This window comes from Somniosus microcephalus, chromosome 3, assembly GCF_052327205.1.
Source record: "Somniosus microcephalus isolate GS21.2 chromosome 3, FLI_Smic_1.0, whole genome shotgun sequence".
In the NCBI taxonomy this organism is placed as follows: domain Eukaryota; kingdom Metazoa; phylum Chordata; class Chondrichthyes; order Squaliformes; family Somniosidae; genus Somniosus; species Somniosus microcephalus.
This window is the reverse complement of record NC_140989.1, coordinates 136,058,077-136,083,845: the sequence shown is the minus strand read 5'-3', so window position 1 is coordinate 136,083,845 and position 25,769 is coordinate 136,058,077. Positions and strand designations below refer to the sequence as shown.

Below are 25,769 nucleotides of genomic sequence, written 5' to 3'. Positions count from 1 at the left end.
TCAAAAACTTTGTAGTCAGCAGTTTTCATTTGAACACTATGCCCACTTCTAGCTTTAACATCTGGTACATTTAATTTATTAAAACAAACATTAGAAGTTACCAATATAGGATGGACACCCGAGAGTGTATTGTGATTGGGGGCTTTAGATGGCATACACTGCCAGAAGAAAATGCAAGAATTTTAGAAACATTCCCCGAGAGCGCAGATTTCAATATTTGCTCTGCTATTTCTTATTTCACATTATTACTTTTTTTAAGTTGTTACAATGTTTTTTTTAAATCAAGATGGTTTTGTATCGTAGCACTGTGTCCACAAGAAGTTATCATTCAGGAGATCGTTACTGCATTATTACTAGAGATCAATTAACAGTGGTTGATAAATGTTCTGGATTTCACACTTTATATAAAAAAAAGAAATAGCAGTCAACCCACACACCGTTCTTTAAACTCATTACAAGCTAAGGGCCAAGAAAATTAACTGTAATTGCTGTCCAGGGAGCAAAGGTACAGGAAACTTTGGTTTATCCGGAGGTTATATGTCCAGAATACTCGATCTAACGGCAAAAATCAGGAACCGTTTTCTATAAGTCTTTTTTAGTTCTCGTTGCTTTTTTTTCCCCAGTCAGGCACTGCAAGGTCTGTAGCTATAGCAACAGCTTCAGCTAGAGATGCTTGCAGCTGCAGCCGACTGTTTAGAAGCTGTTGCTAAGCAACAGTGTTTGTTGTCAGATACGGAGATGAAAACCTCCGTATGCTTCAACATTAACTTTGTATGTCCGGCAGTTTTGACAGATCGGCAACAGCTCGGTCCCATCAGTGCCGGATATCACAAAGTTTCCCGTAGTCTTATTTACGGGGACTTTCAGTACTAACCCAGTCTTGTGCAAAGCTCCAACTTTTGAGACCATTATCTTGCAGTCGAAACTGTTGTGGTCATGGGGCACAAAATTCTTTGATACATTTTTGCTACTTTCACATTTTACATTATTACTTAATTTAAATTCAATAACTCGCTCCCCCATTTGAGTTATTTGCTCCTGCCCACTTGGATTCTCCATGATACCTTCTTGATTGGCTGTGGCGTGCAAGCCAGCAAACTTTTCAGGCCCTTGCAAATATTTGTTTTGAATTGATCATCTAAAGACACAAGAGCAGCACAAGAGAAGTGTAAACTGGAACACACAACTCCATCATGCAGCTTATTGGTACAACAACCAGTTCCACTGCTTTATAGACATATACTGCAGGCGAAGTGGAAAAGGTGATAATTTATTTACTTTATATACTGCAGTTGCTGACATAGGTATCAATGGAAAGCAAATCTCCAAACAAGTGATAAATTAAGTCAGTTTTCATCAAGGTCTTTAAGTGGAACATTTCTAGATTTGGGCGTCCTGTCTGTCATTGCATGTCCTACTAACAATTTGTGGAAGCAGAAAAACTGTTCAAAATTCTGTATACTTTTCTCATGAAGCTGAAGGTTGGGCATTTGTCTGGGTTGAATTTCATAAAACTGCTCAAATGCAAAAATAAACTAAAGATAACCGTAAAGAACTACATCACCATCAATGGACTATTTTTGTAACATAATGGCCCAAAAATTCGGGTCTCCACGGGCGAGTACGCATGGGGAACTCACCCGTAAGCCGAATGGAAGTGCCAGTTTCGTGCATGCACTGCTCATGCGCGGGAAACCGGCACTTCCGTTCCCCTGAAAGGGTTAAGAGGTGGAACGCGTGCGCAGGAGAGGCAGCGCGTGCGCATCGAACTTACGGTTTTTTTCCCCCAGGTTTTTCCGGGAGGGTAAATCTCCAGGAGTTACACTTTTAAAAAAGGCCTGCTTTTTACAAGTGGAGAATTCATTAAAATTTAAAAAAAATTTCCACAGGTTTATTATTTTTAAATACTTTAAAGAAAGGTAAGTTTATTTTTAGCCCCATTAGAAAATGTAATTAATTTTTCAAAAATTTAAATTGTTTAAAATAGTTATTTCATGTAATTTATAGTTATTTTAAAAACGTGATTAAAAAAAAAATTATTTGAAGATTTAGTGATGTTTTGGGGCTTATAGTATTTATAGGTCCTGTCAAACTTATGAATGAAGCATTCCCTGCTACCATTGGCTCTCCATGGCCCACATGATCCCAGGGGACGCATCGAACTAACTGCGCCCCTGGGATACGCATCGAACTAACTGCGCCCCTGGGATACGCAAGCACTGCGCGCCGGCAGTTGGAGGAGCCCCAGGATTGGAATCCCACGCGGGCCCACAGCTCAACGGCCGGCGCGGTAGGTAAGTGCAGGTCGGGGGCTTGCACCCGCGGGAAGCCCCCGACCCGAATTTCTGGGCCAATACCTTACTGTAGTTGCCAATTTTTTTCACTTGTTGTTCAAGTTATTAGAATAGCACCATACGCCCTTCTTTTATTACACAGAATATTTACCATATGTATTTAAAGATCAGAGGACGCATTGGATTTAGCACACAATGCAAAAAACAAGTCCTGTGATTAACAAACCAATTCTTCACGTCTTTTATCATTGGTTTGATCTTTTATCAGCTCTTAACTGCGGCGGAATAGTTCGCTTTAGAATTTCCTGCAATCTTAGCAATTAAAAAATGCTTCAAATCTGGCAAAATGCCCCAACTGGAGAATTTCCTTAGCTTAGCAGAATTAAACAACAAATTTGATTCCCCAATATCTATCCCAAATGTTGTTACTTCCTATTGACAGTTCAATGCCAAAAGTAATAGAATAGCACTAAATACGAGTCATTCTGTTGTGTTTTTACCAGCTGTGTCTAGCAATTCTAACACAGGTGATCAATGAATGTTAGAGTAGCAATGGTTGCGTTGGTTTTCTTTTTAAATTGTCATGATTAGAATTATAAAGCTGAGAACACATTAACCATTTCCTCCCCACCCCCTGCCCCCGCAACCACCGTCTTGTTGTCAAACAAGAACCCTTGCCAGACTGGGCATAAGAAAATAAGATTAAGAGGAGTAGGCCATTTGGCCCCTCGAGCCTGCTCCGCCATTCAATAAGATCTTGGCCTCAACTCCACTTTCCTGCCTGTTCCCCATATCCCTCGCCTCCCCTGTAGCTCAAATATCTGTCCATCTCCGCCTTGAATATATTCACTGACTCAGCCTCCATAGCTCTCTGGGGTAGAGAATTCCAAAGATTCACAACCCTCTTGAGAGAAGAAATTCCTCCTCATCTCTGTCTTAAATGGGCGACCCCTTATCCTGAAACTATGCCCCTTAGTTCTGGATTCACCCACGAGGGGAAACATCCTCTCAGCATCTACCCTGTCAAGCCTCCTCAGAATGTTATATGTTTCAATAAGATCATCTCATTCTTCTAAACTCCAATGAGTATAGACCCAACCTGCTCAACCTTTCCTCATATGACAACCTTCTCTGAACTGCCTCCAAGACAAGTATATCCCTCCTTAAATAAGGAGACCAAAACTGTATGCAGTACTTCAGGTGTAGCAAGACTTCCCTACTTTCATACTCCATCCCCCTTGCAATAAAGGCCAACATTCCATTTGCCTTCCTGATTACTTGCTGTACCTACATGCTAACTTTTTGTGTTTCATGTACGAGGACACCCAGATCCCTCTGTACCGCAGCATTCTGTAGTCTCTCTCCATTTAAATAATATTTTGCTTTTCGGTTCTTCCTACCAAAGTGGATGAACCCACATTATACCCCATCTGCCAAATTTGTGCCCACTCACTTAATCTATCTATATCCCTTTGCAGACTCTTTGGGCTGGATTTTCTCAGCCCCGAGGAGGTGGGACTGTCAGTAAAGTAGCAGAAAGTGGGTGAGGATGGCAAACCCGCCCCCATCCTGCCTCCGTGCCCTTTTGCCAGGTGGCGGGAAAATGTGCTGCTTTGGGTCCCAGGCAGGAAAGGGATTAAATCCTTTTAACTGCCTGTTAACAGGTAGTTAACAGGCAGAAAAAAGGATTAGTCCCATTTTACCTTTTCAGGTGAAGGCTTCCCGACCTCAGAGAACCCCGCCAGGTTGGAGGAGTCGAGTAGGAGGTCTGCGGCGGTTGGAGGGACCTGAAAGTAAGATGTAGAGGTGAGTGATGGGTGCAAGTATGGAGTGGTAAGTATGTAAGGTGGGTGTTAAGTGTTAAAAAATGTTTACTTACCTTGGTTTCTGCCTACAGCCTTCATCCGCTCTGGATCGGGAGTCCCGGCATCTTCCTTGTCGATTTCAAGATTGGCTGTTGGACCCTCCGAACCAACAGTCATCTAAAATCTACAAAGTTGAAAGGTTTGATGAGTCCTGAACACAAGGACTCATCAAACTACAGAGAATGTCAGTGTTTGACAGCGTCACAGAGCTGTCAAATGCTGACATTTCTTCTTTCAAGAAGTCTTGACAGATGGCACGTCAGACGTGCTCTGTCAGTGACTTCCCCCTAATTGGCCTGCTGAGCCCGCAGGGCGGGCTTAACAAGGTCAAGTAGGGGAAAATTCTGCTGGTTGGCCAGAGATAATGGAGGCGGAACATAGACCCGACAAGCAGCAGTCCCGCCTCCAACTCGTCTCCATTGAGAAAACCCAGCCCTTTGTGTCCTCCTCACAACTTGCTTTCCCACCTATCTTTGTATCGTCAGCAAATTTGGCGACAGTACACTCTGTCCCTTCATCCAAGTCATTAATATAGATTGTAAACAGTTGAGGCCCCAGCACTGATCCTTGTGGCACCCCGTTACTTACAGTTTGCCAACCTGAAAATTACCCATTTATCCCGGCTCTCTGTTTTCTGTTAGTTAGCCAATCCTCTATTCATGCTAATATATTACCCCCAACACCATGAGCTCTTATCTTGTGCAATAACCTTTTATGTGGCACCTTATTGAATGCCTTTTGGAAATCCAAATACACTACCTCTATTGGTTCCCCATTGATCCACCCTAGAAATATAAAAAAATAGGAGTAGGTAATTCGGCCCTTCGAATATGATCATGACTGATCCTCTATCTCAATACCATATTCCCGCTCTCTCCCCATACACCTTGATGCCTTTTGTGTCTAGAAATCTATCTATCTCCTTCTTAAATATATTCAGTGACTTGGCCTTCACAGCCTTCTGTGGTAGAGAATTCCACAGGTTCACCACCCTCTGAGTGAAGAAATTTCTCCTCATCGCAGTCCTAAATGTCCTACCCTGCACCCTCCAGTCTGTCCAGCCCTGTCAGAATTTTATACGTTTCAATGAGATCCCCTCTCATTCTTCTAAACTCTAGTGAATACAGGCCTAGTCGACCCAATCTCTCCTCATACGACAGTCCTGCCATCCCAGGAATCAGTCTGGTGAACCTTCACTGCACTCCCTTGTTACATCCTCAAAGAACTCTAATAAGTTTGTCAAACACGATTTCCCTTTCATAAAACCATGTTGACTGCTTGATTGTATTATGATTTTCTAAATGTCCTGCTACTACTCCCTTAATAATGGATTCCAGCATTTTTCCAATGACATGTTAGGCTAACTGGCCTATAGTTTCCTGTTTTGTCTCCCTCTTTTCTTGAATAGGGGCGTTACGTTTGCGGTTTTCCAATCCGCTGGGACCTTTCCAGAATCTAGGGAATTTTGGAAGGTTACAACCAATGCACCACTATCTTTGCAGCCACTTCGTTTAAGACCTTAGGATGCAGGCCTTCAGGTCCAGGGGACTTGTCAGCCTTTAGTCCCATTAGTTTACCTAGTACTTCTTCTCTAATGATAGTGATTGTTTTAAGTTTCTCCCTCCCTTTTGCCCCTTGATTATCTACTATTATTGGGATGGTTTTAGTGTCTTCTACCGTGAAGACAGATACAAAATATTTGTTCAAAGTCTCTGCCATTTCCTTGTTTCCCATTATTAATTCCCCAGTCTAATCCTCCAAGGGACCAACATTTACTTCAGCTACTCTCTTCCTTTTTATATACTTGTATAAGCTCTTACTGTCTGTTTTTATATTACTTGCTAGTTTTCTCTCGTAATCTATTTTCTCCCTCTATTATTTTTTTAGTCATCCTTTGCTGGTTTCTAAAAAATTCCCAATCTTCTGGCCTACCACTAATCTTCGCAAAATTGTATGCCTTTTCTTTCAATTTGATACCATCCTTAACTTCCTTAGTCAGCCACGGATGGTTCATCCTTCTCATAGAGTCTTTTTTTCTCAATGGAATATATCTTTGTTGAGAGTTATGAAATATCTCCTTAAATATCTGCTACTGCTTATCTACCTTCTTACCTTTTAATCTATTTTCCCAGTCCACTTTAGCCAACTCTGCCTTCATATCTTTGTAATTGACTTTATTTAAGTTTAAGACACTAGTTTCAGACCCAAGTTTCTCATCCTCAAACTGAACGTGAAATTTCATCATGTTATGATCACTCTTCCCTAGTGGATCCTTTACCATGAGATCATTAATTAATCATGTCTCATTACACATTACCAGGTCAAAAATAGCCCGTTCCCTGGTTGGTTCCACAATGTATTCTTCTAAGAAACCGTCCCAAATACATTCTATGAACTCGTCCTCAAGGCTACCTTTGCCAATTTGATTTGTCCAATCTATATGAAGATTAAAATCGCCCATGATTATTGCAGTACCTTTCTTGATTTATGCTCTGTCCTACAGTGTAGCTACTGTTAGGGGGCCTATAGACTACTCCCACCAGTGACTTCTTTCCCTCACTATTTCTTATCTCCACCCAAACTGATTCTACATCTTGATCTTACGAGCCAAAATAAATTTTCACTACTGTACTGATCTCATCCTTTAGTAACAGAGTTACCCCACCTCCTTTTCCTTTCTGCCTATCCTTCCGAAATGTCAAATACCCCTGAATATTCAGTTCCCAGCCTTGGTCACCTTGCAACCACATCTCTGTAATGGCTATAAGATCATACCCATTTGCCTCCCTTAAGCAAAAAGCTAGCCTATATTCACCTTCCAGGCTCATACATGAAGAATGGCCATTTGAGCAAAATACCAGAGGACAGCTGGCCCCAGCAAGTCACTGCTTCAGAGGCAAAAGCACTACCCACTGACTCAAGCTGTTCAAATTGGGTTAGTTTCAACAACAAAACCCCCCCCAATAAATTCAGAGAAAAGAGACGTAAATATGCCAAAAGCAACTCTGAATTGCAGCAAATAAATGGCCATTTCTTAGGGCAGTGGGTAATTAATAATTGGAGGGCAGAGGGGGAAAAACAGTAAGTGGTTATGAGCTGTTTTCTTATGGTTAGGGGGCAAAAAGCCATAACGATCACTGTTCTATTGCTCTTGCGCACATCATCTCAGATGGTTTGAGAGCAACATCAGCAGAGGTCTGGGAGTGCACTGCCAATCAGTCAAGTACAAGACTGCTTTTATTTGGTCTAGCAAGAGTCAGGTTAAAAATTCTATTCACAGAGACTTGTTGTGGGAAAAATGCAGCAAGAACTGGGTTAAAGTATTAATCACAATTAAAAGTAGACCTATATCTTATTTAAGTATTATTAGTTTAAAAGTCCTCTGCTGAGGGGACAAAATTCATTATGTAACGTATTTTTAAAAAAGTTATGCGTGACATTGCTTAACCTTCATCAAATGCCTTCTGAGAATGGTCAAGTTACTGAGGACAGCTTGTGCCAACAATTAACTTTTGGTTTTAGAAACAAACGTTGGTTTAGATACAATATGCAGTGCTAACAACTCAAATTTAACAGACTATAATGTGCACAGCAGCAAAATAAAGCGCTATGGTTTTAAATGCAACAAAGCAAACTGTCCCTTATAATATCTCAAGAACAAAGTACTGTCGAATTAAATCACGTTTCTGCTCGATATATTTATTTGGTGAGTGTTATCGACTTCATCTGTGGGATCATACAACTTGAAATTTGTTGTTTTCTTGTGGAAACCAAATGGTTGCAATGTATGGTCAGTGATCAAGGTCTCAGATCTCTGATTAGAGTCTCATTGAAGGTTTTGATCAGTCATCTTGATCAGAGAACAGTTACTGAACTGTTGATGGAGTGCTCCAATTAATCTTTGGAGGAGCATGGGAGACAATCTTTAACTTTTCTGCCTTTTTAAAGCAAACTTTTGAACCTTATTTCAGAGAAAATCCATCTGTTGAGTTAAATAAACTTCACACAGACTGTTTAGCCTCCTCTGTACACCTTTCCTCATACTCCAACAAATAGCACACACAGGGAAAAATGCATCCACAAGGAAACAAACAGCAAAAAAAAATTAGAAGGCCCTACATTACTGCGATGTGGTGCCTACTTTAAGTGCCTCATTCTGCATGTAGAAGCAGGCACAATAAAGTATATTATTTTTTTGCTCAACCTTCATGGCGTGGAACTGAAATGCCTGCATGCCTCTAAACATATGGCTGAATGAATAAATCAAACTCAGTCCATTTGTGGTCTCAGGATAAGATTTGTAGTCATGATGACACCTGCTGGCTGAAGGAGGAGTGGTTTTTATCCAGAGTAACTGCTGAAAAAGCTCCAAAGCACGATTCATCTCATCTTCAACTGAAAGGAAGACCAGCTTTAACTACCAAACATAGCAATCAGTTGGGAAACATGGGAGTTAAGTTGTATGTTTCACAACTGTGGGGGGTTCTAGGTCCAAGTCAAAATCATATCTGGCAAGCAGTCGATCAATTATGCTTTAAGAAGTTCAGTGAGTTTTGGATCAGACTACCAGGTGAGTCATGATACAGAAGTAGACAATCTTACTTTAGGGTCTATTGAGGAATGAGAGGGGTTCCAGTCAACTGGTGTTTCCCAAGATAGGAGTACTGCTCCTCAAAGGTTCAGTTGGTTAAGACATAGAGAGGAATAAAGATCTCAGCAAGGAAAAAAATGGCTCCTGCTCACTGTTCAGTGATCCTTACTTGAAGCTTATGTGTATGAACACCGGAGAAGGATAAGATTGAGCTTTCTGTGATGCCCTTTCCCCACAGTTGAATAGCCTGCCAATACTTGTAATCCAAGCTCACGCATGAATAATGGCTATTTGGACAAGGTTCTGGAAGGTGACTGACACTCATGAAACTGTACATAGAAACATAGAAGATAGGAGTAGGAGTAGGCCATTCGGCCCCTCGAGCCTGCTCCGCCATTCAATGAGATCATGGCTGATGATCCAAACTCAGTACCCTGTCCCTGCCTTCTCCCCATATCCCTTGATCCCTTTAGCCTTAAGAAATATAACCAACTCCTTCTTGAATATATTTAATGAATTGGCCTCAACTGCCTTCTGTGGTAGAGAATTCCACAGGTTCACCACTCTCTGGGTGAAGAAATTCCTCCTCATCTCTGTCCTAAATGGCTTACCCCTTATCTTTAGACTGTGACCCCTGGTTCTGGACTCCCCCGCCATCGGGAACATCCTTCCTGCATCTAGTCTGTCTAGTCCTGTTAGAATTTTATAAGTTTCAATGAGATCCCCTCTCATTCTTCTGAACTCCAGCGAGTATAAGCCCAATCGACCCAATCTCTCCTCATACGTCATTCCTGCCATCCCAGGTATCAGTCTGGTGAATCTTCGCTGCACTCCCTCCATGGCAAGAACATCCTTCCTCAGATAAAATAAGATATCCTAAACTGCCCTATTGCAAATATTAATCCATTTTCTAGATAAATTATGCTGCCAATTATAACATACAGCAAAATAGATTTTTGGACTCTAGGGAAATCAAGGGATATGGAGATTGGGTGAGAAAGTGGAGTGGTGATCGAAGATCAGCCATGATCTTACCGAATGGCGGGAGCAAGCTCAAGGCGCCTTATGGCCCACTCCTAGTCCTAATTCTTATGTTCTTATATAGCGCCTTTAGCGTAGTAAAATGTCCCAAGGTGCTTCACAGGAGCATTATCAAACAAAATTTGACACTGAGCCACACATAAAAAGAGATGTTAGGACAGGTGACCATAACCTTGATCAAAGAGGCAGATTTTAAGGAACATCTTAAAGGAGGAGAGGTGGAGAGCCTTGGGGAGGGAATTCCAGAGCTTAGAGTCCAGGCAACTGAAGACATGGCCACCAATGGTGGAGTGATTAAAATCGGGAATGTGCAAGAGGCCAGAATTGGAGCAGCGCAGAGATCTCAGAGGGTTGTAGGGCTGGAGGAGGTTACAGAAATAGGAAGGGACATAGAAACATAGAAGATAGGAGCAGGAGTAGGCCATTCGGCCTCTCGAGCCCGCTCCGCCATTTAATGAGAGCATGGCTGATCATCCAAATTCAGTACCCTATCCCTGCCTTCTCCCCATATCCCTTGATCCTTTTAGCCTCAAGAAATATATCCAACTCTTTCTTGAATATTTTTAATGAATTGGCTTCAACTGCCCTGTGTGGCAGAGAATTCCACAGGTTCAACACTCTGGGTGAAGAAATTCCTCCTCATCTCAGTCCTAAATGGCTTACCCCTTATCCTTAGACTGTGACCCCAGGTTCTGGACTCCCTGGCCATCGGGAACATCCTTCCTGCATCTAGTCTGTCTAGTCCTGTTAGAATTTTGTAAGTTTCAATGAGATCCCCTCTCATTCTTCTAAACTCTAGCGAATATAAGCCTAATCGATCCAATCTCTCCTCATACGTCATTCCTGCCATCCCAGGTATCAGTCTGGTGAATCTTCGCTGCACTCTCTCCATGGCAAGAACATCCTTCCTCAGATAAGGTGACCAAAACTGCACACAATACTCAAGGTGTGGTCTCACCAAGGCCCTGTACAACTGCAGCAAGACTTCCTTGCTCCTGTACTCAAATCCTCTCGCTATGAAGGCCAACATACCATTTGCCTTCTTAACCGCCTGCTGCACCTGCATGCTTACCTTCAGCGACTGGTGCACAAGGACACCCAGGTCTCGTTGCACTTCCCCTTTTCCCAATCTATTGCCTTTCAGATAATAATCTGTCTTCCTGTTTTTGCCACCAAAGTGGATAACCTGGCATTTATCTACATTATACTGCATTTGCCATGCATCTGCCCAATCACCCAATCTGTCCAAATCGTACTGGAGTTTCTCTGCATCCTCCTCACAGCACACACGCCCACCCAGCTTTGTGTCGTCTGCAAACTTGGAGATATTACATCTAGTTCCCCCGTCTAGATCATTAATATATATTGTGAATAGCTGGGATCCTAGCACCGATCCCTGCGGTACCCCACTAGTCACTGCCTGCCACTCGGAAAAAGACCCGTTTATTCCAACTCTTGGCTTCCTGTCTGCCAACCAGTTCTCTATCCAAGTCAGTACCTTACCCCCAATCCCATGTGCTTTAACTTTACACGCTAATCTCTTATCGCGGAACTTATCGAAAGCCTTCTGAAAGTCCAAATACACCACATCCACTGGTTCTCCCTCATCTATTCTACCAGTTACATCCTCAAAAAATTCCAGTAGATTAGTCAAGCGTGATTTACCTTTTGTAAATCCATGTTGACTTTGTCCGATCCTGTCACTGTTTTCCAAGTGCGCTGCTATTACATCTTTTATAATGGACTCTAGCATTTTCCACACTGCTGATGTCAGGCTTACCGGTCTATAATTCCCCGTTTTCTCTCTACCACCCTTCTTAAATAGTGGGGTTACATTAGCTGTCCTCCAATCCATGGGAACTGTTCCAGAGTCTATAGAATTTTGGAAGATGACCAGCAATGCATCTACTATTTCTAGGGCCACTTCCTTAAGTACCCTAGGATGTAGATTATCAGGCTCTGGGGATTTATCGGCCTTCAATCCCGTCAATTTCCCTAACACCATTTCCCTACAAATACTGATTTCATTCAATTCCTCCCTCTCATTAAACCCTATGTTCCCCGATATCTCTGGGAGATTATTTGTGTCCTCCTTTGTGAAGACAGAACCAAAGTATGTATTTAATTGGTCTGCCATTTCTTTGTTCCCCATTATAAATTCCCCTGATTCTGACTGCAAGGGACTTACGCTTGACTTCACCAATCTTTTTCTCTTCACATATCTATAGAAGGAAGAAGTCAATGGCTTTGGAAGAGGGAAGGGGAGAAATTGGCAGAAATAGGAGAAAAACCCCCAAGAAACAAAAATTCAATACTAAATCCAAATAATGAGATTGGCAAAGACCAGACAGGATGCTTACTTCTAGCAGCTGGCCGAAGTCAGACCCAAATATAGCTGATTCAAGTTGGTCATTTCTAGACAGGAGATCCGAACTAGCAGTCTCCAGCCAGATGTTTTGCTGGGCACAGATGAGAATATCTCCTGTTCAGGAAGAGGGATTTTTTTCCCTCCTAGTCTTGATGGGGGTTGACTTCAGATTCCTTTCCTTGTTGCAGAGAAATTACTTTACACTCAATAAAACCGTAAATGTAAGTTCTTGCTTTCTTTAAGTGTAATTTTGTACATTGGCTCCGGCCCCCCCTAGTACCTCCAATTTAAAATTTACATCCTGTGTTTAAATCCCCCTGCCCCCACCCCTTCATGTTCATGACCTCCCCATCTCTGTATCTCTTCCAGCCCTACAACCATTCCAGAACTCTGTTCCTCTGTCTCCAGCCGCTAATGCATCTCCCCCTCCATTCAACCACCTAGGTCCCACTCTGAAATTCCTTCGCTAAATCCCTCCACCTCTCAATCTCACTCTCATTCTTTAAGACCCTCCTTAAAACCTACCTCTTTCTGACCAAGCTTTTGGTCCCCCCTCTTAATATCTGCTTCTTTGGCTTAACATCCATTCTTTTCCTTGTGCCTCTAAAGTGCTTAGGGAGATTTTTTTTTTTTCAAACATTAACAGCACTACATAATGCAAGTTGTTCCTGTTGAAAAACAATAAATCCCTAAACAAAAGGCTTTTCCATATTGTACATCAAACCATGGAGCGATTCCATTTTAGACACTGCTGTCCACGAATTATTCAGACAACAGGCTACAACAGGTTTACCTGGAATCCAGGTGATCTCCATTTCCATGTCTTTATTTTTTTCTTCCTTTCCTTGTATTGTTCTCAATAGCTCTCTGTATTTTGAAATCTGTTGTTCGTCGTCCTTCTTTGTCGTAACTGTCATTTTACTTTCTGACACACTTTTTATGTCATCATCTAAGAGTAAGCAAAATAAAAATTAACCTGTAAATTCTCAAGGTGGTACAATTTAGTGCACAAATACTTCTGAAAAATGTAGATTGAAAAAAAACTCAATTTTATTCCTGTCTAGAAATGACAGAACTGAAGACGTCCAAGGAAAACACACCATGACACATTCATGACTTGGATTCAGAAACTCAATGCAAATTGGTCAAATCTGCAAATGATGCTTAAACCAGTAACGAATAGGGGCAATCGATTCAGGAGGCAACTCAGAAATTGCAAAATATCTAAGTGGGCAGAACAATGGCAAATTAAATTTAATGCCCTCAAATATCCAGCACTGCACAAAAGAACAAAAATGGACAATACATGCACTCCATGAATGGTGTTGAAGTAGCTATGGGCAAAGTTGAAAGAGAGCTAGGAGTCTTAGTTCACATTCTTTCACGTATAATTACAATTTAAAAATGCTAAGTAACACATCCTGTTTGTATGTACATATGGCATTGTGCGGTCACTATCAACAACAACCAAATCTTCAAACAGAATTACTCACCAACCTTCTGTCAAGGGTCATAATAACTCTCTAATTTTACTTATCCCAGCAATATCACAGAACTGCACGGCAGTAATTGAGGCCGAGAGATACATGGAGCAGCATTATTTACTGAGGGGCAAATGTAAGGAAGAGGTGGGCATAAGCAAGTCCCAGGGCTACCACTGCTTTAAAAAGATCCTAACCCCAAATCTTTCCTCACCTTGCTGTGGCTCCTTTACCTCCTCTGTGTCAGCTTCATCATCTTCCTCACTTGAAGAAGCCAAGTATGCTTTGAAATCCATTTCCTTAATCTCATCCTTTTTAAACCGTTTTGTCAATGTAGTGACACGCTCATGGTCAGTCTCATCCCATGTCAGTTCTGCCTACAATAAACAAATTAAGGTTAATTTCTGACTAAGAGGAGAGGGTCAACCCTTTTGAAGCAATTGACTTAGAACAGATTGTCACATTGTTTTGATGATTTTTGCCTGTACTGTCTGGAGGTTAGGACAAAGAGAACATTTTAAAAAGTAAAAAAAGAGATTGGTATAGGGACCACTGCTGTTTCTAATTGAAACAGACTTGAATTCAGAAATTCAATGTAAATTTGCAAATGATGCTTAAACTAGTTGGGGCAATGGATTCAGATGAGGCAGCTCAAAAATTACAAAATATCTAAGTGGGCAGAATAGTGCCAAATAAAATTTGATGCCGTCAAATATCCAGCACTGCACTAAAGACCAAAAATGGGCAATACATGCACTCCATGAATGGTGTTGAAGTAGCTCAGGGCAAAGTTGAAAGAGTAGGAGTATTCGTAAACTTGCTGCTCAACATATCTAACCACTGCAGAACAGCAATCAACAAAGCGAACAGAATGCTAAACTAAACAGGCAAAACAAGACAGAGAAAGTCATGATCAAACTAAGTGCTCTGGTCAGACCACACCTTGAACTTGCTTCAATCCCCCATCCCACACCAGCCTCTCGATCTTTGGCCTTCGACACTATTCCCATAAAGCTCAAAGCAAGCTCAATGAACAGCACCCTATCTTTTTATTAGGCCCTTTGCAGCCCTCTGGCCTTAATTTTGACTTTAATAACTTGAGACTTTACCTTTAGTTTAGCACTAGGGGATTGCCAGCACTTGTATAATCATATACCAGCGAGAGTCAGAGCCTTTAGGACAGGAGAGGAAACAATTGGAGGGTTATCGTTTTTTTTAAACCATAAAGATGCTCAACTTTTATGAATTGTTTAAAAGCATATTTTAGAAATAGCAGAGCTCAATTATTTTAAATACAATCACTGGAATGTCCTGGATTATAATGTGCACTGACCTACTGCTTCTAAATGTTCTGACAGCTAGTTCTAAGCTTATTTGAAATATTGTTTACCCAGATTAATACTGTTTCCAACATAGGTAGTATTTATCTGTAGTAATTATACTCTGAATGCAAATAAGCTCAGTGTTGTGGGAGAGCAGAGGGTTTTGGGAGGACAGGTTCACAGGCATTAAAGGCAGCACCTCAGGTTGATAAGGCTGCAAAAAAATGTTAATAGCATTTTAGGTCTTATCTCGAGATCTAAAATATAGAAGCCAAGAGGTAATGATGAGACTATGTAAAACCGTAACACCTCAGTGTACTGTGTGCGGTATTGGGATCCACACTATAGGAAGAATATTGAGGCTTTAGAGTGGGTACAATGCAGATTCACTCGGATGCAGCCAAGTATGGGAGAATACAAATACAAAGAAAGACTAAAAACAACACAGATCATGGGCCGATATAGTAGAAGTTTTTTTTAAATTGTGAAAGGTTGGGACAGGTTAGATAGAAGCAGACTGTTTCAGTAGCTGAGGGATTAAGAACAAGGAGCAGTAGATACAAGATTAAATGCAACAGATTTAGAGCAAAGGGCACGAGAAACTTTACACAGCAAGTTGTGAGACGAGAGCACACTTCTCGGGTTAGAGGTTGATGCAGAAACAATGTCTACATTCAAGATTAAATTTAATATGAGATGAAGGAAAAGAGATTGAGGGGATATGGGAACAGGGCGGATAAATGTGATTATAACTATTTGCTGACATGGATGGTAAACGCCGACACGGACAGGTTAGGCTAAATGGCCTGTTTCTGTGATGTAAGTACGTTTCTATATATTAGGTATTAGCAGGAATAAGTAGGGTCTAATATAGCAATGTGATTTATCCAGAGTGAATAATTAGAATCATAGAATAGTTAAAGCACAGAAGCAGGCCATTTGGCCCGTCAAGCCCGAGGGGGCTCTCTGCAAGAGCATCTCAGCTAGTCCCATTCCCCCACCCTTTCCCTGTAGCCCTGCAAATTTTTTCCTTCAGGTACTTATCCAATTCCCTTTTGAAAGCCACGACTGAATCTGCCTCCACCATCCTTTCAGGCAGTGCATTCCAGATCCTAACCACTCGCTGCGTAAAGAAGTTTTTCTCGCATGTCACTTTTGGTTCTTCTGCCAATCACCTTAAATCTGTGTCCTCTGGTTACCAACCCTTCTGCCACTAGAAACAGTTTCTCTCTATCTACTTTGTCTAGACCCCTCATGATTTTGAACACCTCTATCAAATCTCCTCTCAACCTTCTCTGCTCTAAGGAGAACCACCCCAGCCTCTCCAGTCTATCCACGATGAGAGGACTAAATGTAACATTACCAAATTTGCTGATGATGCAAAGCTAGATGGCAGTGTTAGTTGTGAAGATGATGTGAAGAGGCTTCAAGGGGATCTCGACAGGCTCAGTGAGTGGGCGAGAACATGGCAGATGGAATACAATGTGGATAAATGTGAAGTTATCCACTTTGGTAGAAAAAACAGAAAGGCAGAGTATTTCCTAAATGGTGAAAGATTGAGGAATGCAGATGCTCAAAAGGATCTGGGTGTCCTTGTACATGAGTCACTGAAAGTGAATGTGCAGGTGCAGCAAGCCATTAGGAAGGCAAATAGTATGCTGGCCTTCATTACAAGAGGATTTGAGTACAGGAGTAAAGGAGTCTTACTCCAATTATCTAGGGCCTTGGTGAGACCACACCTGGAGTACGGTGTACAATTTTGGTCTCCTTACCTAAGGAAGGATATACCTGCCATAGAGGGAGTGCAACGAAGGTTCACAAGATTGATTCCTGGGGTGGCAGGACTGTCGTATGAGAAGAGATTGAGTAAACTAGGCCTGTATTCCCTTGAATTCAGAAGAATGAGAGGGGATCTCTTTGAAGCACACAAAATTATTACAGGGCTTGATAGGGTAGATGCTGGGAGAATGTTTCCCTTGGCTGGGGAGTCTAGAACCAGGGGCCACAGCCTCAGGATAAAGGGTTGGCCATTCAGGGCTGAGAGGAGAAGAAATTTCTTCACAGAGGGTGATGAATCTTTGGAATTCTCTACCCCAGAGGGCAGTGGAGGCTCAGTCATTGGGTATATTCAAAACAGAAGTCGATGTTTCTGCTCCTATTTCTTATGTAACTGAAGTCCCTCATCCCTGGAACCATTCTTGTAAATCTTTTCTGCACCCTCTCTAAGGCCTTCACATCCTTCCTAAAGTGTGGTGCCCAGAATTGGACACAATACTCTAGTTGAGGTGGGACCAGTGTTTTATAAAGGTTCATCATAACTTCCTTGCTTTTGTACTCTATGCCTCTACTTATGAAGCCCAGGATCTCGTATGCTTTTTTAACTGCTTTCTCAACCTGCCCTACCACCTTCAATGATTTGTGCACATATACCCCCAGGTCTCTCTGTTCAACCACCCCTTTAGGATTGTACCCTTCAGTTTATATTGCCTCTCCTCGTTCTTCCTACCAAAATGAATCACTTCGCACTTTTCTGCGTTAAATTTCATCTACCACATGTCCGCCCATTCCACCAGCCTGTCTATGTCCTCTTGAAGTCTATCACTATCCTCCTCACTGTTCACTATACTTCCAAGTTTTGTGTCATCTGTAAATTTTGAAATTGTGCCCTGTACACCCAAGTCTAAGTCATTAATATACATCAAGAAAAGCAGTGGTCCTAGTACAGACCCCTGGGCAACACCACTGTATACCTTCCTCCAGTCCGAAAAACAACCGTTCACCACTACTCTCTGTTTCCTGTCACTTAGCCAATTTCGTATCCATGCTGCCACTGTCCCTTTTATTCCATGGCCTTCAATTTTGCTGGCAAGCCTATTATGTGGCACTTTATCAAACGTCTTTGGGAAGTCCATGTACGCCATATCAACCGCATTGCCCTCATCAACCCTCTCTGTTACCTCATCAAAAAACTCAATCAGGTTAGTTAAACAATTTGCCTTTAACAAATCCGTGCTGGCTTTCCTCAATTAATCCACACTTGTCCAAGTGACTGTTAATTTTGTCCCGGGTTATCGTTTCTAAAAGCTTCCCCACTACCGAGGTTAAACTGACTGGCCTGTAGTTGCTGGGTTTATCCTTGCACCCTCTTTTGAACAAGGGTGTAACATTTGCAATTCTCCAGTTCTCTGGCACCACCCCCGTATCTAAGGAGGATTGGAAGATTAGGGTCACTACCTTCGCAATTTCCCTCAGCATCCTAGGATGCATCCCATCCGGTCCTGGTGACTTATATACTTTAAGTACAGCCAGCCTTTCTAATACCTCCTCTTTATCAATTTCTATCCCAGCCAGTATCTCAACTACCTCCTCTTTCACTGACTTTGGCAGCATCTTCTTTCTTGGTAAAGACAGATGCAAAGTACTCATTTAGTACCTCAGCCATGCCCTCTGCCTCCATGCACAGGTCCCCTTTTTGGTCCCTAATCGGCCCCACCCCTCCTCTTACTACCCACTTACTATTTATATGCCTGTAGAAGACTTTTGGATTCCCTATTATGATAGGTGCCAATCTATTCGCATACTCTCGCTTCGCCCCTCATTTCCATTTTCACTTTCCCTCTGAACTTTCTGTATTCAGCCTGGTTCTCACTTGCATTCTCAACCTGACATGTCATACGCCCCCTTTTCCTGCTTCATCTTACTCTCCATCTCTTTCGTCATCCAGGGAGCTCTGACTTTGGTTGCCCTACTTTTCCCCTCGTGGGAATGTACCTTGACTCAACCCGAACCATCTCCTCTTTAAAGGCAGCCCATTGTTCTATTACAGTTTTGCCTGCCAATCTTTGATTCCAATTTACCCGGGCCAGATCCATTCTCAAACCACTGAAATTGGCCTTCCTCCAATTAAGTATTTTTACTCTAGATTGCTCCCGTCCTTTTCCATAGCTAATCTAAACATTATCATACTATGATCACTGTTCCCTAAATGTTCCCCTACTGACACTTGCTGCACTCGACCCACCTCATTCCCCAGAACCACATCCAGCAATGCCTCCTTCCTCGTTGGGCCGGAAATGTACTGATCAAGAAAGTTCTCCTGAACACACTTCAGAAATTCTTCCCCCTCTTTGCCCTTTACACTTTTACTATCCCAGTCTATATTAGGATAGTTAAAGTCCTCCATTATCACTACTTTATAGTTCTTGCACCTCTCTGTAATTTCCTTGCAAATTTGCTCCTCTATATCCTTCCCACTAGTTGGTGGCCTATAGAATACACCAAGTAGTGTAATGGCACCTCTATTGTTTCTTAAATAAATTCAGTACTTCATTGATAATTATCGTATAGTGATTAGCCTTTAATGCCAGTTAATGCTTTAATGGGTATATAAATCCACATTCTGAATAGATAGGTGGTTTATAGGTAACATATAAATGAAGCATCTAATGATTCTGCAGAACTTTAATTCAGTTCCAGAAAATAGTCATTTAAAAAATGAAGCACGAGTTCAATCTCTCAGATGCATTACTACCAACTCCATTTCTTAAAAAAAGACCAATTTTGTTTTGGCACATCAAAATGATAAATCTGCATGAAATCTGCCCAGTTCCATGCTTCATTTTTTCAATCTGGACTACGTTATGCAATTTTCTGAGACCAAGATGTTTTATTTTTAAACTTGTTTAAATTGATGCATGTAGGACCATAGAAAGCAAAAATTACATCTCGTCTTAACTGTTACCATATATACATTATTTATTACTTTAAACTGATCTCATTTGATTTTTATAAATTCCAAGTTCACAGTTTATGAAATGGACGATTCATAGTATATACACGGCCTATGTTGCTTATAAGATTACGGGCAAATGCTTTTAATTACCTTTGATGTGCCGAGTGCTGTTGATGTGAAATATTTTGGTTTGTATGCTGCCAAATCCACATCTGCAGCAACATCCTTTGGCTCCTCTTCAAATGTTAGCTCGTCTGGTATAAACCTGGATAACAATACAAACCCAAACAAACCTTTCTCAGACACAAATTTTCCAATCCTTATTGACACAGTAACTGCAGCAATATAATTAGAATACAGTATTTAGCTACCAAGAGATAAAAATCCATACTCAGAGACTATGTACAATTAAGTAAACTCACTTCATGTTAATAGGTTAAATTGGTTTATGGCAAAGACAAATGCAACAAACAATTCAATTACTACCAGCACTACTACTATTATTACAATAACAGTAATACAAGTTTGTGCTTAAACATCTGTTAAAACCTGCATTAACATCTTTGCAAACTGAGCTTTAATTAACTGTTATGGGACAACTGAAGTGCAGAGAGAGGAGCAACTGTTGTCATTGTTTTGTGCAATTCACGCACACATTTGCTCATTCATTATTGCAAATTAGATCCATACCCACAAGTAAAAATCGACAATCAAGTGGCCCACAAACACACGTCCAGGCTCAACACAAAAGAATGGCCACCAGGGAACCTAATGGAGGGCAACAGTTGCCTGTGGAATTGTACCCCCAGCACACGTCACTGCCTTCAGTCACAAAGACAGAAAATGGGCAAAAGCAGAAAGCATGAAATAAAAACAATGATTGAAATTAAAGATAGTCAAATAGAGAACAGGCAGAGTGTGCTTAGACTTAATGTTCAACACGTCCAAACACGACAGAGCAGCAAAATAATCAAATAGAATGCTGAACTATATTAACCAAAACAATAGAGCATTGGTCAGAGGAAATCATGCTCAAACAGTATAGTGCCAGTCCGGTCAGACTACACTTTGAGTACTGCATCCAGTAAAGTGTAAATCAAATGTAGAATGGGTTTACGGATTGAGATGGAGGTGAATGACCTGAAATGATTTATAAAACTGGCCAGATTATCACCCAAGAATCAGCACTCTCTCCAAATTGGGGGGAGTAAGCTAGATGTTGCCAAATAAATTCTCTGTTATTTTTAGGCCTGCTGGTCCTAACTTGACCTCAGCTGAACTTGGCCAGACTGCCACCTGCTCACTCCAAATTGGAAGAGGGAAGATGTGCGCTGCATTGTAAATTCCCAGTCATTTTTAGCTGCTAGTTGCTACCAAATGGACTCCATTTGCTCAGTGCAGCCCTGAGGCTCCACCACATTTATTTACCAAAGCTAATTAGAAGTTATTGGCTGTCCGTTACAGATTCGGTCGTACAATTACATTCTGCTTTATTGCAAACCAAAGAAATAGAAATTCAACATCTTTACTGAACCTGAGATCCAGAAAGGAACAGCTACTTTCATACTCCATCCCATCACATTCCTCATAAAGCTTATTGGCTGTTTCAGGAGAATCACAGTCCACCACTGCATAGTAGTATCTCAGCCGTTTGAACTGATACTCTCGCACTTTTTCTCTGATAATTCTATGAAGAAAGTATAACTGGTTAAAGTAAAAAATATATATATATATATGCTGTGTAAAATGTGCATATAAATGCTAAGTGGTTTCAGGTTCTCAGTAAAACTGCAATTAATGGAAAGCCAACTTTTTAAAAGTTAAAACTAAAGTTCACAGGTGGTGCAATAAACTATCTTCTAGGTTTTTAAATTTTAGCAAAATGTCAACAGAGCACAGCACAGGAAGCCATTCAGCTTTCTGAAAGAGCTATCCACTGAGACCATTCCCTGCGCTTTTCAATTTCAAATAAGTATTTATTCACTTCCCTTTTAAAAGCCATTATGAATTCTGCTTCCACCAATGTTTCTGGTAGGACATTCCATAGACTTAACAACCCTCTACATAAAAAATAATCTTACCTCTCCCATTATTCCTTTGGTGATGATCTTAAATTTATGCCGCTAGTTATTGACATGCTGGAAATAGCTTTCCCCTATTGACTTTGTCAAAACCATTGATAATTTTAAACACCACCAACAGATCTACTCTTAACCTTCTTTGTTCTAATGAAAAGAGCCCTAGTTTCCCTAATCTAGCCTCATAATTAAAGCTCCTCATCCCTGGCATCACCTGAGTGAATCTCTTCTGCACCCTGTTCATGTTCTTGACATCTTTCCAAAAGTGACGCACCTAAAACAGGGCATAATATTCTAATTGCACCCCAACCAATGATTTGAATAGGTTCGATATTACCTCTTTGGATTTGTACTCAATGCCCTTCTTTATAAAACCTAGTATGCTTTTGTTTTACCTCCTACAAAGATTTGTCTATCCAAACTACCAAGTCCCTTTGTTTCACTACTCCTGTTTGTTTGCTCCTTAATCAGTCCACTAACACTAAAACCTCTACTAGGATTTGGTCAGCAGAGCTCTATGCATGTACTTAAGCATGCATGCACAGACCTCTGCTTTTATCTGACTAATATAAGGCAGTATGCTGATGGCAGTATAGCTTGGCATTGCTGGCTCTTAAAACAGATACCACTTTAAAGGTGCCCTGCAGTACAACTGTAACACGAGATTTATTTTGCCAAAAAGTATACCACATTTCCCAATAGGATTTTCAAGCACAAAATGCAATATGTTAAGAGTCGCCGTCTCACTAAAAGGACTACTTACAATAATCAAACAGATTCAACATGCTAACATCCTTTTCTTCTGTCCTGTACAGTTGCCATTTTTGAAAGATAAACATGCTGATGATATTAGTGATTTGACATAAAGGAGGTAATGGCGAGGGAGCTGGTGCAGATGGCATAAGCCCTGGGATGATTTAACATGTTAATGCAGCGCCCTCAATTGGTAGGTTTAGGAATCCTTCAAACCCTAGATGCCCAATCATACTACCAGCACCCACTGTCAAAGCAAAATATTTCATTAAAAATGATTCAAATAAAACTATCAATACTACTCATAATTCTTTGTATTTAAAGAAGCCCTGATGGTGAGATGCAAATTAATTTTGCTTGTTTTTAATGCACATGTATAAACTGAAATTACTTTAAGAAACAAATTTCCTTCATAATAAAATAACTGTATTGATATATCAGCTGACATGACACAGGCTTGTATCTTCGAACCCATGACGAGTTCCCAATCTGCCTGCATCATCAAACGAGCCAGTGATCAAAGAAATGTATGAGAAGAAGAGATGCCACGGGGACTTTCAGTGGCAGTCAACTCATGCTCAGCATTGGCAGCCTGCTTGTTCCCTTAGGTGACAGAATAAGTGTGAATAATTAAATATTAAGGGCATAAGAAAAAAAAAAATCTCCCCTAAGGGGTGGGAAATAATTGGCAAGTGCTGGTACATCTGCTGGACAATTCAAGTGCAATTTGGATTTTTGACAAACAAACATACTTTTTGGATCCACTCTGGTACAGCCATTCCAAGTTTTTTTATAGTCGCAAAGAGTAAATTACACATATGGGGGACTTGGCAAACTTGACATCACAAGTAGTAAATCAACCATCTAGTCTTGGGTAGTTCTTTAATATAAATATTATTGCAATAACAACTTGCATTTGTATAGTGCCTTTAACATAGTAAAACATCCCAAGGCGCTTCACAGGAGCGTTTTCAAACAAAATTTGACACCCAGCCACAAAGAAGATACTAGGATAGATGACAAAGGATAGAGGTAGGTTTTAAGGAGCATCTTAAAGGAGGAGAGAGAGGTAGAGAGTCAGAGAGGTTTAGGGAGGGAATTCCAGATATTACTGCAGAGCTCAGAGAGGCTGAAAAACAAGGTCCAGCAAACGATGATTACCTTTGTTTGTCTGTGTCTTCATCTGCATCTTCCGGTAAATCATTGTCCAGCAATTCTACAGGCCCACGCAAATCATCCTCTTTCAGTTTTTCCTTTCCAAATTCTGAAGGGTAGATCTAAAGTGAGCAGATTAGCCAGTTTTTAAATATTTTTTGTTACACATAACCTACTTTCCAAATATCCACCCAGTGGATAAACAGTTTTTTTTATTAGATTGTTGGGGAGGCCCAAGTTCCAATCCTAATGTGTGTTTTCAGCTAAAGGGGATGTTTCAGTCAGCTCTGCTAGGGTAAATGATGGCCACCCCATTCATTAGTCAAATTACAACATGAAGACAGGCTGTTTGGCACAACCAGTTGGTGTTTATTCTCCTCTCAAGCAGTAGTCCTAATCCCACATCACTGCCCTCTTCCATATCCCCTTTATTTCAGCGACCTATCTAATCTATTCTTCAATGTTGACATACTCTCTGCTTCAATTGTCACCTCCAATAGTGCATTCCACAGCCTTACAACCCTGTGTAAGAAGCTTCTCCTGCTCGCTGTCCTAAATATTTTACATTTAAAGTATTGAACTAAGTAATTTAAAGCAACTTATGAACTTGTTGCTAGCAGTGAACAATGCAATTTACATCACTTAAATTACAGCACCCTCTGCTGGATTCAAGCCCAGAAATAGTAGGAAATTGCAACAAAGGTAATGCAATAACCTTGGGGGACTTTAATCTTCATATGGACTGGACAAATCAAATTGGCAAAGGTAGTCTGAAGGTTCATGGAATGCATCCGGGACAGTTTCCTAGGATAATATGTCATGGAACCAACCAGGGAACAGGCTATTTTAGATCTTGTACTTTTTAATGAGACAGGGTTAATGAGCAATCTCATAGTAAAGGATCCTCTGGGGCAGTGTGATCATAATATGATAGAATTTCACGTTAACTTTGAGAGTGACTTGCCGAAGTCTGAAACTAGAGTCTTAAACTTAAATAAAGACAATTACAGAGGTATGAGGGGGCGAGTTGGCTAAGGTAGATTGGAGAAATAGATTAAAAGGTATGGCAGCAGATAAGCAGTGGCTAGCATTTAAAGAAATATTTCATAATTCGCAACAAAAATACATTCCATTGAGAAACAAAAACTCCACGGGAAAAGTGATCCAACCGGGCTAACTAAAGAAGTTAAGGATAGTATTAGATTGAAAGAAGAAGCTTATAATGTTGAAAAGAATAATAGTAAGCCTGAGGATTGGGAGAGTTTCAGAAACCAGCAAAGGTTGACCAAAAAATTGATAAAAAGGGAAAAAATAGAATGAGAGAAAACTAGCAAGAAATATAAAAGCAGATTGTAAGAGCTTCTACAAGTATGTAAAAAGGAAGAGAGTGTAGGAACGGAGGTTCCTAGCTGAAGAATTGAGATCGACACAGAGAATCAAAAACAATAAAATTTAATGAACAAACGAAGTTAAACAGTAAACTGCTGGATACAATGCAAATAGGTCTGTTCTGGTTGAAAGCCTCTCTAGAAATGCTAGAAGGTTCCGAACACTGACGTCATGACATCATCACGTTCTTCCCGCCGTTGGGGGATCACGTGACGGGCGGCATGACGTCATCACGCGGAGTAAAGAAAAGCCATAGTACAGTTAACAGATACATTAAAGGTGCAGCCCCCGGTTCCACTACATTGCTGTTAAAGGAATTATAAACAATTGTCCTGAATCCCCTGGTGGCTCCGCCACATACGCCCCCCCCCCCCCAGAATTGTCTTTAACAGAAAAGGTAAGACGAGAAGGGGGTCTGACGAGTCTGTCCGACCGACTGCGATACTCTGGCAACTGGAACGGAGCGCCAGAAGATGAACTGGCAGTTGCCGTGGTTGGGATGGTGCCGCAGGCGTAGGAGAAGTGGCTGGCTGTGGCTGTACTGGACCGACAGTCGACGCCCACGACGAGGCGGTTGAGCGGTGACGACTGGCTCACTCAGATCCAGATGAGCCGGTTTTAACCGGCCGCTGCACAATAGATCGCATCCTGACGAACTGTGTCACAGTATGGTATGGCAGCTGTAGCTCCTATGACCGGA

At 41.2% G+C, this 25,769-nt stretch overlaps 1 protein-coding gene across 1 annotated transcript in view; it reads right to left on the bottom strand.

The window, feature by feature from the left end:
- esf1 (ESF1 nucleolar pre-rRNA processing protein) overlaps positions 1 to 25,769 on the bottom strand; it is an 80,352-nt gene that overhangs the window by 30,075 nt on the left and 24,508 nt on the right. Inside the window, exons 5-9 of the mRNA XM_085981649.1 lie at positions 23,687 to 23,802; positions 21,229 to 21,381; positions 19,845 to 19,959; positions 13,855 to 14,017; positions 12,953 to 13,108 (exon numbers count right to left, since the gene is read on the bottom strand). Of these exons, the coding sequence (XP_085837775.1) occupies positions 12,953 to 13,108; positions 13,855 to 14,017; positions 19,845 to 19,959; positions 21,229 to 21,381; positions 23,687 to 23,802 (703 nt within the window). The remainder of the gene's footprint in view (positions 1 to 12,952; positions 13,109 to 13,854; positions 14,018 to 19,844; positions 19,960 to 21,228; positions 21,382 to 23,686; positions 23,803 to 25,769) is intronic.